Source organism: Salvelinus alpinus, chromosome 3, assembly GCF_045679555.1.
Source record: "Salvelinus alpinus chromosome 3, SLU_Salpinus.1, whole genome shotgun sequence".
NCBI lineage: Eukaryota > Metazoa > Chordata > Actinopteri > Salmoniformes > Salmonidae > Salvelinus > Salvelinus alpinus.
Window position 1 is genome coordinate 105,264,373 of NC_092088.1, and position 14,760 is coordinate 105,279,132.

At 47.5% G+C, this 14,760-nt stretch overlaps 1 protein-coding gene across 1 annotated transcript in view; it reads left to right on the plus strand.

Annotated features, from left to right (window-relative positions):
* The window catches only part of LOC139571658 (formin-2-like), a 165,766-nt gene extending 151,287 nt beyond the window's left edge, over window positions 1–14,479 (plus strand). The window contains exons 15-17 of the mRNA XM_071394732.1: window positions 6,398–6,490; window positions 13,640–13,691; window positions 14,326–14,479. Of these exons, the coding sequence (XP_071250833.1) occupies window positions 6,398–6,490; window positions 13,640–13,691; window positions 14,326–14,479 (299 nt within the window). The remainder of the gene's footprint in view (window positions 1–6,397; window positions 6,491–13,639; window positions 13,692–14,325) is intronic.
* Window positions 14,480–14,760: the final 281 nt, after the last annotated feature.

The following is a 14,760-nucleotide window of genomic DNA, read 5'->3' on the forward strand; positions in this document are numbered from 1 at the left end:
AAAAAGACGATATAGGAGGAAAAAGGAATCTTATTACAGCGACTATGAAGCTTGTCGTATGTGACGGGTTCTTGCAGACGGTAACGGATTACAAAGGGAAACCATGAAGCCGTGAACTTCCCAGCGACACAAAACTCCCAAACGAGCTAAATATCTTTCTAGGATCTCTGAGGCTGTGCCTTGCGTGAAAAACCCCCTGCTTTTCCAGACGACTGTGATCTCGCTGTGCGTGGCCGATGTGAGCAAAACATTTAAACAGGTTAACTATCAATCAAATTAATTTTTATAGCCCTTCTTACATCAGCTGATGTCACAAAGTGCTGTACAGAAACGCAGCCTAAAACCCCCAAACAGCAAGCAATGCAGGTGTAGAAGCACAGTGGCTAGGAAAAACTCCCTAGAAAGGCCGCCGGGCCAGATGGAATAGCAGGATGGGTTCTCAAAGCAACCGCCGACCAGCTGGCAGGTGTCTACAGACATTTTCAATCTCTCGTTGTCCAAGTCTGTAATCCCAACGTGTCAAACTGACCACCATTGTCCCTGTTCCCAAGAGCTCCAAGGTAACCTGCCTAAATTACTATCGCCCTGTAGCACTCATGTATAATAATGGAAGTGATTTGAAAGGCTGGTCATGAAGCACCATCATCCCAGACACCCTAGACCCACTCCAATTCGTATACCGCCCCAACAGATCCACAGATAAAGCGATCTCAATTGCACTTCACACTGCCCTCTCCCACCTGGACAAGAAGGGGAACAACTATGTGAGAATGTTGTTCATTGATTACAGCTCAGAGTTAAACACCATAGTGCCCTCAAAGCTCATCACTAAGCTAAAGACCCTGGGACTAAACACCTCCCTCTGCGATTGACTTCCTGACAGGCCGCCCCCAGGTGGTGAGGCTAGGCAACAACACCTCCCTCTGGGACTGACTTCCTGACAGGCCGCCCCCAGGTGGTGAGGCTAGGCAACAACACCTCCCTCTGGGACTGACTTCCTGACAGGCCACCCCCAGGTGGTGAGGCTAGGCAACAACACCTCCCTCTGGGACTGACTTCCTGACAGGCCGCCCCCAGTTGGTGAGGCGAGGCAACAACACCTCCCTCTGGGACTGACTTCCTGACAGGCCGCCCCCAGTTGGTGAGGCGAGGCAACAACACCTCCCTCTGGGACTGACTTCCTGACAGGCCGCCCCCAGGTGGTGAGGCGAGGCAACAACACCTCCGTCACGCTTGCCCGCAACACAGGGGGCCCTCAGGGTTGTGTGCTTAGTTCCCTCATGTACTTCCTGTTCACCCATGACTGCGTGGCCATACATGACTCAAACACCATCATCAAGTTTTATTGACGACACAACGTTGGAAGGCCTGATCACCGGCAGCGATGAGTCAGCCAACAGGGAGGACGACAGAGACTTAGCAGTGTGGCGCCAGGACAACAACCTCTCCCTCAACATCAGGAAGACCAAGGAGCTGATCGAGGACTACAGGAGAAAGAGGGGAGAGCACGCCCCCATCCACATCGACAATGCTGTTGTGGAGCGGGTCGAGAGCTTTAAGTTCCTTGTCGTCCACATCACCAATGATTTACCATGGTCCACAAACACCCACAGTTTTCAGCATCAGTTATCCCTCTCTGTTCTGTAGCTGTATCGTCCTCTCTTTACAGTAAGCCCTCTGTTCTGTAGCTATATGGTCCTCTTTACAGTAAGTCCTCTCTGTTCTGTAGCTAAATGGTCCTCTCTTTACAGTAAGCCCTCTCTGTTCTGTAGCTGTATCGTCCTCTCTCTTTACAGTAATCCCTCTCTGTTCTGTAGCTATATCGTCCTCTCTCTTTACAGTAAGCCCTCTGTTCTGTAGCTGTATCGTCCTCTCTCTTTACAGTAAGCCCTCTCTGTTCTGTAGCTGTATCGTCCTCTCTTTACAGTAATCCCTCTCTGTTCTGTAGCTATATGGTCCTCTCTTTACAGTAATCCCTCTCTGTTCTGTAGCTATGTGGTCCTCTCTCTTTACAGTAAGCCCTCTCTGTTCTGTAGCTGTATCGTCCTCTCTTTACAGTTATCCCTCTCTGTTCTGTAGCTATATGGTCCTCTCTTTACAGTAATCCCTCTCTGTTCTGTAGCTATATGGTCCTCTCTCTTTACAGTAAGCCCCCTCTGTTCTGTAGCTATATGGTCCTCTCTCTTTACAGTAAGCCCTCTCTGTTCTGTAGCTATATGGTCCTCTCTCTTTACAGTAAGTCAAGAGGCTCAGATAAATGCTAGCTAAGGGCCTGGCTCAGCTGGGCAGCGGGCGTCTCTGACGCTTTCTGCACTTTCCCTCTCGCTCTCCCGCGTGTCGCTGGTCGGGCGACCTTGCGGTGCTGCTCTGTCAGACAGAACCAGTTCTGTTTGGGTTAAACTGTGGGGTTGTGCTACACCAGAGGAGGATTATGTGGTTGTTACAGTACCAAAATAACCGGGTCACTCCAGTACCAGAATAACCGGGTCACTCCAGTACCAGAATAACCGGGTCACTCCAGTACCAGAATAACTGGGTCACTCCAGTACCAGAATAACCGGGTCACTCCAGTACCAGAATAACCGGGTCACTCCAGTACCAGAATAACCGGGTCACTCCAGTACCAGAATAACCGGGTCACTCCAGTACCAGAATAACCGGGTCACTCCAGTAACAGAATAACCGGGTCACTCCATCCCTCTCTGTTATATTGGTGGTCTTCAGAGGTGACTGTAGGCCGGGTCTGTATTACAGGCAGATGGTGTCTGGCCTACTGAGATGTGTTCAACCAGTGTGCTCCAGAAAGAACAACATGGCCCTCCCTGACAGAGGCTAAAGGTCAGGTAGAGGGCGGGAATAGTCCAGCTGGGATTTAGATTGGACGCTAACACTCTGACTCTGTCATTATGGCCACTGATTGGTGCGTGACTCTCAGAGCTTCACGGAAGTTCTAGAATAGATTCCAGAATTCCACAGCAGGCATCAGTCTTCGTTCAGGGGGAGGGGAGCCAGGGGTTACCAGGGGCGACAGGTGAATGGGGTCAGAATGTAGTTGAATGATTTGCCTTCGCAAAGCCACATGCACTACCTTGACAGAACTTCCCCAAATCGAATTGTATTTGTCACCTGCACCGAATACAGCAAGTGTAGTAGACCTTAGAGTGAAAAGCTTACTTACAAGCCCTTAACCAACAATGCAGTTTTAAGAAGAAAAAAAGTGAGGCTATATACAGGGGGTACCGGTACAGAGTCAATGTGGAGGCTATATACAGGGTATTACGGTACAGAGTCAATGTGGAGGCTATATACAGGGGGTACCGGTACAGAGTCGGTACAGAGTCAATGGGGAGGCTATATACAGGGTGTTACGGTACAGAGTCAATGTGGAGGCTATATACAGGGGGTACCGGTACAGAGTCAATGTGGAGCCTATATACAGGGTATTACGGTACAGAGTCAATGTGGAGGCTATATACAGGGTGTTACGGTACAGAGTCAATGTGGAGGCTATATACAGGGGGTACCGGTACAGAGTCAATGTGGAGGCTATATACAGGGGGTACCGGTACAGAGTCAATGTGGAGGCTATATACAGGGGGTACCGGTACAGAGTCAATGTGGAGGCTATATACAGGGGGTCCCGGTACAGAGTCAATGTGGAGGCTATATACAGGGTGTTACGGTACAGAGTCAATGTGGAGGCTATATACAGGGGGTACCGGTACAGAGTCAATGTGGAGCCTATATACAGGGTATTACGGTACAGAGTCAATGTGGAGGCTATATACAGGGTGTTACGGTACAGAGTCAATGTGGAGGCTATATACAGGGGGTACTGGTACAGAGTCAATGGGGAGGCTATATACAGGGGGTACCGGTACAGAGTCAATGGGGAGGCTATATACAGGGGGTACCGGTACAGAGTCAATGTGGAGGCTATATACAGGGGGTACCGGTACAGAGTCAATGTGGAGGCTATATACAGGGGGGTACCGGTACAGAGTCAATGGGGAGGCTATATACAGGGGGGTACCGGTACAGAGTCAATGGGGAGGCTATATACAGGGGGTACCGGTACAGAGTCAATGTGGAGACTATATACAGGGGGTACCGGTACAGAGTCAATGGGGAGGCTATATACAGGGTGTTACGGTACAGAGTCAATGTGGAGGCTATATACAGGGGGTACCGGTACAGAGTCAATGTGGAGGCTATATACAGGGGGTACCGGTACAGAGTCAATGTGGAGGCTATATACAGGGTGTATTGGTACAGAGTCAATGTGGAGGCTATATACAGGGGGTACCGGTACAGAGTCAATGTGGAGGCTATATACAGGGGGTACCGGTACAGAGTCAATGGGGAGGCTATATACAGGGTGTATTGGTACAGAGTCAATGTGGAGGCTATATACAGGGTGTATTGGTACAGAGTCAATGTGGAGGCTATATACAGGGGGTACCGGTACAGAGTCAATGTGGAGGCTATATACAGGGGGTACCGGTACAGAGTCAATGTGGAGGCTATATACAGGTGGTACCGGTACAGAGTCAATGTGGAGGCTATATACAGGGGGTACCGGTACAGAGTCAATGTGCGGGTGCACCGGTGTCGAAGTAATTGAGGTAATATGTACATGAAGGTAGTTATTTAAGTGACTATGCATAGATAATAACAGAGTAGCAGCAGCAGCGTAGAAGAAGTAACCTGCCTATGCAAACAGTCTGGGTAGTCATTTGATTAGATGTTCAGGAGTCTTATGGCTTGGGGGGTAGAAGCTGTTTAGAAGCCTCTTGGACCTAGACTTGGCGCTCCGGTACCGCTTGCTTTACGGTAGCAGAGAGAACAGTCTATGACTAGGGTGGTTGGAGTCTTTGACAATTTGTAGGGCTCTGACACCGCCTGGTATAGAGGTCGTGGATGGCAGGAAGCTTGGCCTCGGTGATGTACTGGGCCGTACGCACTACCCTCTGAAGTGCCTTGCGGTCGGAGGCTGAGCAGTTGCCCACCAGGCAGTGATGCAACCCGTCAGGATGCTGTCGATGGTGCAGCTGTAAAACCTTTTGAGGATCTGAGGACCCAGACCCATGATGATCAGCCTTGAGGATGTGTTGTTACCCTACCCTTACCAACTGGGGGTCGGCCCATCAGGAAGTCCAGGATCCAGTTGCAGAGGGAGGTGTTTAGTCCCAGGGTCCTTAGCTTAGTGATGAGTTTTGAGGGCACTATGGTGTTGAACGCTGAGCTGTAGTCAATGAATAGCATTCTCACATAGGTGTTCCTTTTGTCCAGGTGGGAAAGGGCAGTGTGGAGTGCGATAGAGATTGCATCATCTGTGGATCTGTTGGGGCAGTATGCAAATTGGAGTGGGTCTAGGGTTTCTGGGATAATGGTGTTGATGTGAACCATGACCAGCCTTTCAAAGCACTTCATGTCTTCTGACGTGAGTGCTACGGGTCGATAGTCATTTAAGCAGGTTACCTTAGTGTTCTTGGGCACAGGGACTATGGTGGTCTGCTTAAAACATGTTGGTATTACAGACTCGGACAGGGAGAGTTGAAAATGTCAGTGAAGACACCTGCCAGTTTGGTCAGCGCATGCTCGCTGTACACGTCCTGGTAATCCGTCTGGCCCTGCGGTTTTGTGAATGTTGACCTGTTTAAAGGTCTTACTCACATCAGCTGCGGAGACCGTGATTAGTCTTCTGGAACAGCTAATGCTCTCATGCATGTTTCAGTGTTACTTGCCTCGAAGTGAGCATAGAAGTTATTTAGCTCGTCTGGTAGGCTCGTGTCACAGGGCAGCTCTTGTCTGTGCTGAGTCATATTTTTCAATGAGTAATAGTATATCAGGATAGGTTAGTTTCACTCTAAGTAGAGGGCCCATTTCAGGGATGTTAGAGTAGCGGGCTGGGTTGAGGTGAAACTATAGCTAGGTCATAGTAACATGGGTTTAACTACACTGAAGATGACCACTGGTCAGGACGTATCTGTTTAAGTCAACATTGTATGTAGCCTAGTGGTTAGAGGGGGGAGGCAGGTAGCCTAGTGGTTAGAGGTGGGGGAGGTAGGTAGTGGTTAGAGAGGGGGGGGGGGCGGGGCAGGTAGCCTAGTGGTTAGAGCATTGGACTAGTAACCGAAAGGTTGCTGGATCGAATCCCCGAGCTGACAAGGTAAACATCTGTCGTTCTGCCCCTGAACAAGGCAGTTAACCCACTGTTCCTAGACTGTCATTGTAAACAAGAATTTGTTGACTTGCCTAGTTAAAATAACTGACTTGCCTAGTTAAATAAAACAATGTCAATTGTGTTTTTTTTTTTTCTCAATCTGCCGTTGTATTGCCATTCTGTGGCCAGCAGCCATTTTGTATTCAGTTTAGTGTTGTCTTCTCATTCCAGCGTGCAACACAGAGGTGGAGAAGGTGTGTAAAGTATCGTCTGAAGATCACCTGCAGCCCTTCAAAGACAAGATGGAGGAATTCCTCAGCCAAGGTAGCAGAGAACACACTACTATGGACACACACACACACACACACACACTACTATGGACACACACACACACACTACTATGGACACACACACACACACACTACTATGGACACACACACTACTATGGACACACACACACACACACACACACACACACACACACACACACACACACACACTACTGTGGACACACACACACACACTACTGTGGACACACACACTACTGTGGACACACACACACACACACACTACTGTGGACACACACACACACACACACTACTGTGGACACACACACACACACTACTGTGGACACACACACACACACTACTGTGGACACACACACACACACTACTGTGGACACACACACACACACTACTGTGGACACACACACACACACTACTGTGGACACACACACACACACTACTGTGGACACACACACACACTACTGTGGACACACACACACACTACTGTGGACACACACACTCACTACTGTGGACACACACACTCACTACTGTGGACACACACACTCACACACACTACTGTGGACACACACACTCACACACACTACTGTGGACACACACACTCACACACACACTACTGTGGACACACACACTCACCCACACTACTGTGGACACACACACTCACCCACACTACTGTGGACACACACACACACTCACACACACTACTGTGGACACACACACACACTCACACACACTACTGTGGACACACACACACACACTCACACACACTACTGTGGACACACACACACACACTCACACACACTACTGTGGACACACACACTCACACACACTACTGTGGACACACACACACACTCACCCATACTACTGTGGACACACACACACACTCACCCATACTACTGTGGACACACACACACACACTCACCCACACTACTGTGGACACACACACTCACACACACTACTGTGGACACACACACTCACACACACTACTGTGGACACACACACACACACACACTACTATGGACACACAGGAGTACAATTGTATTCCCATTCAAAGTCCTATGTTCCCCTGAACCCTAAACGTGACCTGGACCCTAAACGTGACCTGAACCCTAAACGTGACCTGAGCCCTAAACGTGACCTGAACCCTAAACGTGACCTGAGCCCTAAACGTGACCTGAGCCCTAAACGTGACCTGAGCCCTAAACGTGACCTGGACCCTAAACGTGACCTGGACCCTAAACGTGACCTGAGCCCTAAACGTGACCTGGACCCTAAACGTGACCTGAGCCCTAAACGTGACCTGAGCCCTAAACGTGACCTGAGCCCTAAACGTGACCTGAGCCCTAAACGTGACCTGAGCCCTAAACGTGACCTGAACCCTAAACGTGACCTGAGCCCTAAACGTGACCTGAGCCCTAAACGTGACCTGAGCCCTAAACGTGACCTGAGCCCTAAACGTGACCTGAGCCCTAAACGTGACCTGAGCCCTAAACGTGACCTGAGCCCTAAACGTGACCTGAGCCCTAAACGTGACCTGGACCCTAAACGTGACCTGGACCCTAAACGTGACCTGGACCCTAAACGTGACCTGGACCCTAAACGTGACCTGGACCCTAAACGTGACCTGGACCCTAAACGTGACCTGGACCCTAAACGTGACCTGGACCCTAAACGTGACCTGGACCCTAAACGTGACCTGAGCCCTAAACGTGACCTGGACCCTAAATGTAACTTTAACCCTAAAGCCTAAAATATAATTTTAGCATATTAAGGAAATAAAAAAAGTCCTAGAGTTTTGTTATCCAGAACATTCTGGTAAGGAAGGAAAACATGTACACACACCTAAACCTGATGCCAAACAGTTAACTTCATCAGCTAGTTTAGATTTATTCTGTGTTTGACTAAAATACCTTTTATTCCTAGTCCCGTTTTAGTCATTTTATCCTTCTTAGTTTTAGTAATTATCAGTCGACTAAAGCTCTGAATAATGTTGATCTTACTTCCATCAGGTGCACATTCATGATGATTTTACTGAGTTAGTTTTATATAATCAGTAAATGTAAATTCATTTATGGATTTCACATGACTGGGCAGGGGTGCAGCCATGGGCTGGGCCTGGGAGGGCATAGGCCCACCCACTGGGGAGCCAGGCCCACCCACTGGGGAGTCAGGCCCACCCACTGGGGAGCCAGGCCCACCCACTGGGCAGGGGTGCAGCCATGGGCTGGGCCTGGGAGGGCATAGGCCCACCCACTGGGGAGCCAGGCTCAGCCAATCAGAAATTAGTTTTTCCCCACAAAAGGGTTTATTGCAAACATAAATAGTCCTCAGCGCAAACTGCCCCCCCCCCCCCTAACCCCCCCTCAGACGATCCCGCTGGTGAGGAAGTCGGATGTGGAGGTACCGGGCTGGCGAGCTACACGTGGTCTGCTGTTGTGAGGTCACGTGGTCTGCTGTTGTGAGGTCACGTGGTCTGCTGTTGTGAGGTCACGTGGTCTGCTGTTGTGAGGTCACGTGGTCTGCTGTTGTGAGGTCACGTGGTCTGCTGTTGTGAGGTCACGTGGTCTGCTGTTGTGAGGTCACGTGGTCTGCTGTTGTGAGGTCACGTGGTCTGCTGTTGTGAGGTCACGTGGACATACTGTTGTGAGGTCACGTGGACATACTGCAGCTTATGGTGGAGAAACATTGGATTTCTGTTGTCATTTGTTTGGTTCAGTGGAGATATTTATCTGAACCGGTTGTTTAATCTCACTTCACGTTATTGACTTCCTGATGATCTTCCCCTGAAATATACTAATTCCAAATTCCTCACATTCATTACCCCCCCCCCCCCACCCCCCTGTTTTCTTAAGAAAATGATGTGGACCCCAGTTGAAAGCAAATCACTGAGCAGCAATTTCATTGAGCAGTAATTCCACCTATTGAGAGGCATTATAAATCAAAGTGACTCAGGCATCCTGCTTGATTGTCGTGGTGGACTATTCCGGGCTCAGAGCTGTCGTGGTCTGGCTAGGGGTTATCTGGTTGTGATTAGCCCAGACCAGGAAGAACCCAGAGCCACTTAAAAGGGAAACACCACCCCAAAAAGTCCATTGTTGACATAGTAACAAAATGTTTAGCTTGTCAGCACCCAAGTTTTCAAAATATGTAACTTTCAAAATACAGAAATCATCCCCCGTATGATGCATTTTTTAGCATCATTTGATGCTGTGTTTTGCATCATACAAGAATGGTTTCTTTATTTTGAAAGTTACATATTTTGGAAACTTGGGACTATGTCAACAGTGGACTAATGAAGCGAATACCAAATGTGTTTTTGGATGGCGTTTTCCTTTAACATGGTGGACAATGCATCGTGACCCTTGACGTTCCATCCACCATGAGATGTTGGTAACCTTCCATTGCCATTCATCTTTGCCTGTGAACCATGAGGACCTCAGGACCTGGGGTGTCGGGCTTTAATCCCTGAGCTGTCTGTCAGCCTGGAGGTCTGAGAAGTCAACATTTCTGCCCCCCCTTCCACCTCTCACTCCGAGAACCACACCGCTGCAGGATGCTGGGTCCATTCAGCTTCACGGTGGAATTTCTCTTTTTACCCACAACTGGGATCAATTTGTCAGAGAGCACCCAGGGCACTGACCCCTGATACCCCAAGGAGACACTACTTCAACCCCTGATGCCCCTGAAGGAGACCCCACTTCAACCCCTGATGCCCCTGAAGGAGACCCCACTTCAACCCCTGATGCCCCTGAAGGAGACCCCACTTCAACCCCTGATACCCCTGAAGGAGACCCTACTACAACCCCTGATACCCCTGAAGGAGACCCTACTACAACCCCTGATACCCCTGAAGGAGACCCTACTACTACAACCCCTGATACCCCTGAAGGAGACCCTACTACAACCCCTGATACCCCTGAAGGAGACCCCACTTCAACCCCTGAAGGAGACACTGCATCAACCCCTGAAGGAGACCCCGCTTCAACCCCTGAAGGAGACCCCGCTTCAACCCCTGAAGGAGACCCCGCTTCAACCCCTGAAGGAGACCCCGCTACAACCCCTGAAGGAGACCCCGCTTCAACCCCTGAAGGAGACCCCGCTTCAACCCCTGAAGGAGACCCCGCTTCAACCCCTGAAGGAGACCCCGCTTCAACCCCTGAAGGAGACCCCGCTACAACCCCTGAAGGAGACCCCGCTACAACCCCTGAAGGAGACCCCGCTACAACCCCTGAAGGAGACCCCGCTACAACCCCTGAAGGAGACCCCGCTACAACCCCTGATTCCCCTGAAGGAGACCCTACTTCCCTAGGTCGCCCACTACCAGAGCCACCGGTCCCATGGCTGACTGCACTCTAACATACAGTTATTCAGGAAAATCCAAGCGGGTCGTAGGCTATGATGTATGACAGCACCCACACACTTTACATTGAAATGGGAATCTAAATGGTTGCTTTGTCTTGGTGCAGATCTCCCTGACTGGGCGGTAAAGGTTGTCTCGGTGCAGGTCTCCCTGACTGGGAGGTAAAGGTTGTCTTGGGGCAGGTCTCCCTGACTGGGAGGTAAAGGTTGTCTTGGTGCAGGTCTCCCTGACAGAGGTAAAGGTTGTCTTGATGCAGGTCTCCCTGACTGGGAGGTAAAGGTTGTCTTGGGGCAGGTCTCCCTGACTGGGAGGTAAAGGTTGTCTTGGTGCAGGCCTCCCTGACTGGGAGATCAAGGTTTTCTCGGGGCAGGTCTCCCTGACTGGAGGGACTGACTTTTTACGATTTTCTACATTGTAGAATAATAGTGAATAACTATGAAATAACACATATGGAATCATGTAGTAACCAAAAAAGTGTTAAACAAATCAAAATATATTTTAGATTCTTTAAAGTAGCCACCCTTTGCCTTAAACTTTGCACACTCTTGGCATTCTCTGTCAACTACTATCCTGACTAAGAGACGAGGCTGTTCTGAGACCTGTCAACTACTAACCAACTAGGACCCTGACAGAGATGAGGCTGTTCTGAGACCTGTCAACTACTAACCAACTAGTACCCTGACTGAGAGACGAGGCTGTTCTGAGACCTGTCAACTACTGAGAGACTAGGCTGTTCTGAGACCTGTCAACTACTAACCAACTAATATAGTGCACTACTAATATCCAGGACTCATCTAATATAGTGCACTACTAATATCCAGGACTCTCATCTAATATAGTGTACTACTTCTATCCAGGACTCATCTAATATAGTGCACTACTAATATCCAGGACTCTCATCTAATATAGTGCACTACTAATATCCAGGACTCTCATCTAATATAGTGCACTACTAATATCCAGGACTCTCATCTAATATAGTGCACTACTTCTATCCAGGACTCTCATCTAATATAGTGTACTACTAATATCCAGGACTCCTCTAATATAGTGCACTACTAATATCCAGGACTCATCTAATATAGTGCACTACTTCTATCCAGGACTCTCATCTAATATAGTGCACTACTAATATCCAGGACTCTCCTAATATAGTGCACTACTTCTATCCAGGACTCTCATCTAATATAGTGCACTACTTCTATCCAGGACTCATCTAATATAGTGCACTACTTCTATCCAGGACTCCTCTAATATAGTGCACTACTAATATCCAGGACTCTCATCTAATATAGTGTACTACTAATATCCAGGACTCTCATCTAATATAGTGCACTACTAATATCCAGGACTCTCATCTAATATAGTGCACTACTTCTATCCAGGACTCTCATCTAATATAGTGCACTACTAATATCCAGGACTCATCTAATATAGTGTACTACTAATATCCAGGACTCATCTAATATAGTGTACTACTAATATCCAGGACTCATCTAATATAGTGCACTACTAATATCCAGGACTCTCATCTAATATAGTGCACTACTTCTATCCAGGACTCTCATCTAATATAGTGCACTACTAATATCCAGGACTCCTCTAATATAGTGCACTACTTCTATCCAGGACTCTCATCTAATATAGTGCACTACTAATATCCAGGACTCCTCTAATATAGTGCACTACTTCTATCCAGGACTCTCATCTAATATAGTGCACTACTAATATCCAGGACTCTCATCTAATATAGTGTACTACTAATATCCAGGACTCATCTAATATAGTGCACTACTTCTATCCACGACTCATCTAATATAGTGTACTACTTCTATCCAGGACTCATCTAATATAGTGCACTACTAATATCCAGGACTCTCATCTAATATAGTGCACTACTTCTATCCAGGACTCTCATCTAATATAGTGCACTACTAATATCCAGGACTCTCATCTAATATAGTGCACTACTAATATCCAGGACTCTCATCTAATATAGTGCACTACTAATATCCAGGACTCTCATCTAATATAGTGCTCTACTTCTATCCAGGACTCTCATCTAATATAGTGCACTACTAATATCCAGGACTCTCATCTAATATAGTGTACTACTAATATCCAGGACTCATCTAATATAGTGCACTATCCAGGACTCTCATCTAATATAGTGCACTACTAATATCCAGGACTCATCTAATATAGTGCACTACTAATATCCAGGACTCATCTAATATAGTGCACTACTAATATCCAGGACTCATCTAATATAGTGCACTACTAATATCCAGGACTCATCTAATATAGTGCACTACTAATATCCAGACCTGTCAACTACTAACCAACTAGTACCCTGACTGAGAGACGAGGCTGTTCTGAGACCTGTTAACTACTAACCAACTAGTACCCAGACTGAGAGACGAGGCTGTTCTGAGACCTGTTAACTACTAACCAACCAGTACCCAGACTGAGAGACGAGGCTGTTCTGAGACCTGTCAACTACTAACCAACCAGTACCCAGACTGAGAGACGAGGCTGTTCTGAGACCTGTCAACTAGTACTCTGACTGAGAGACGAGGCTGTTCCGAGACCTGTCAACTACTAACCAACCAGGACCCTGACTGAGAGACGAGGCTGTTCTGAGACCTGTTAACTACTAACCAACTAGGACCCAGACTGAGAGATGAGGCTGTTCTGAGACCTGTCAACTAGTACTCTGACTGAGGGACGAGGCTGTTCTGAGACCTGTAAACTGAGAGACGAGCGATCCTACTTGTAATATCCACCTGTTTCATGTTTTCTCTTTTGCAGCTAAATCTGACCTGGAGGTCCAGGAGACGCAGCTCAGTGACACTCACAAGTTGTAAGGACCCGTTTCAATGCTGTCATAACATCTGTACCACTTTAACATTTATAAATTCTATACCCACCGGGCCATGGTTCAATCAACGTTGTTGATTCATTGAAATGACAACGGAACCAACGTACAATAGACGTTGAATTGACGTCAATGCCCAGTGGGTAGAAATTAAGTTTTATTTTTTGTGTGTTTTTTCTTCTGAGTTTAAGCAAACAGTGTTGTCGAATATAGCAGCATAGTTTGACAGTTTGGATTAAAGTAGAGTTTGTAGCTAGTAAAGCTCTATATTTTGGGAATCCCTTTTTAATGAATACCTCATCTGAAACATGAAATAGTGTAAAATATATATTTCCACATTCCTACAGTTCTAAAACACATTCTATATATGTGTGTTTCTATACCCTCCGTCTGCATTGGTTAATCCATTCATGGTGTTGTAGATTCTATATATTTATGTTTCTATACCCTCCGTCTGCATTGGTTAATCCGTTAATGGTGTTGTAGATTCTATATATGTGTGTTTCTATACCCTCCGTCTGCATTGGTTAATCCGTTAATGGTGTTGTAGATTCTATATATTTATGTTTCTATACCCTCCGTCTGCATTGGTTAATCCATTCATGGTGTTGTGTTGTAGATTCTTGGAGATAACCGTGTTCTACCAGGTGAAGGCTAAGATGGGGGAGAAGGAGGTTTCCCCCAACACCTTCTTCTCCGTGTGGCACGACTTCTCCTCCGACTTTAAAGACCTGTGGAAGAAGGAGAACAAGATGATCCTGCAGGAAAGGTAGCAACCAGTCATGTGTATTTTTTTTTACAACAACCAGATGTTTTAGATTCGATGGTGAGTTTATTATGTACAGCCAACTGTGTAAGGATTGAAGACCTGTGGAAGAAGGAGAACAAGATGATCCTGCAGGAAAGGTAGCAACCAGTCATGTGTACAACAACCAGATGTTTTAGATTCGATGGTGAGTTTATTATGTACAGCCAACTGTGTAAGGATTGAAGACCTGTGGAAGAAGGAGAACAAGATGATCCTGCAGGAAAGGTAGCAACCAGTCATGTGTAC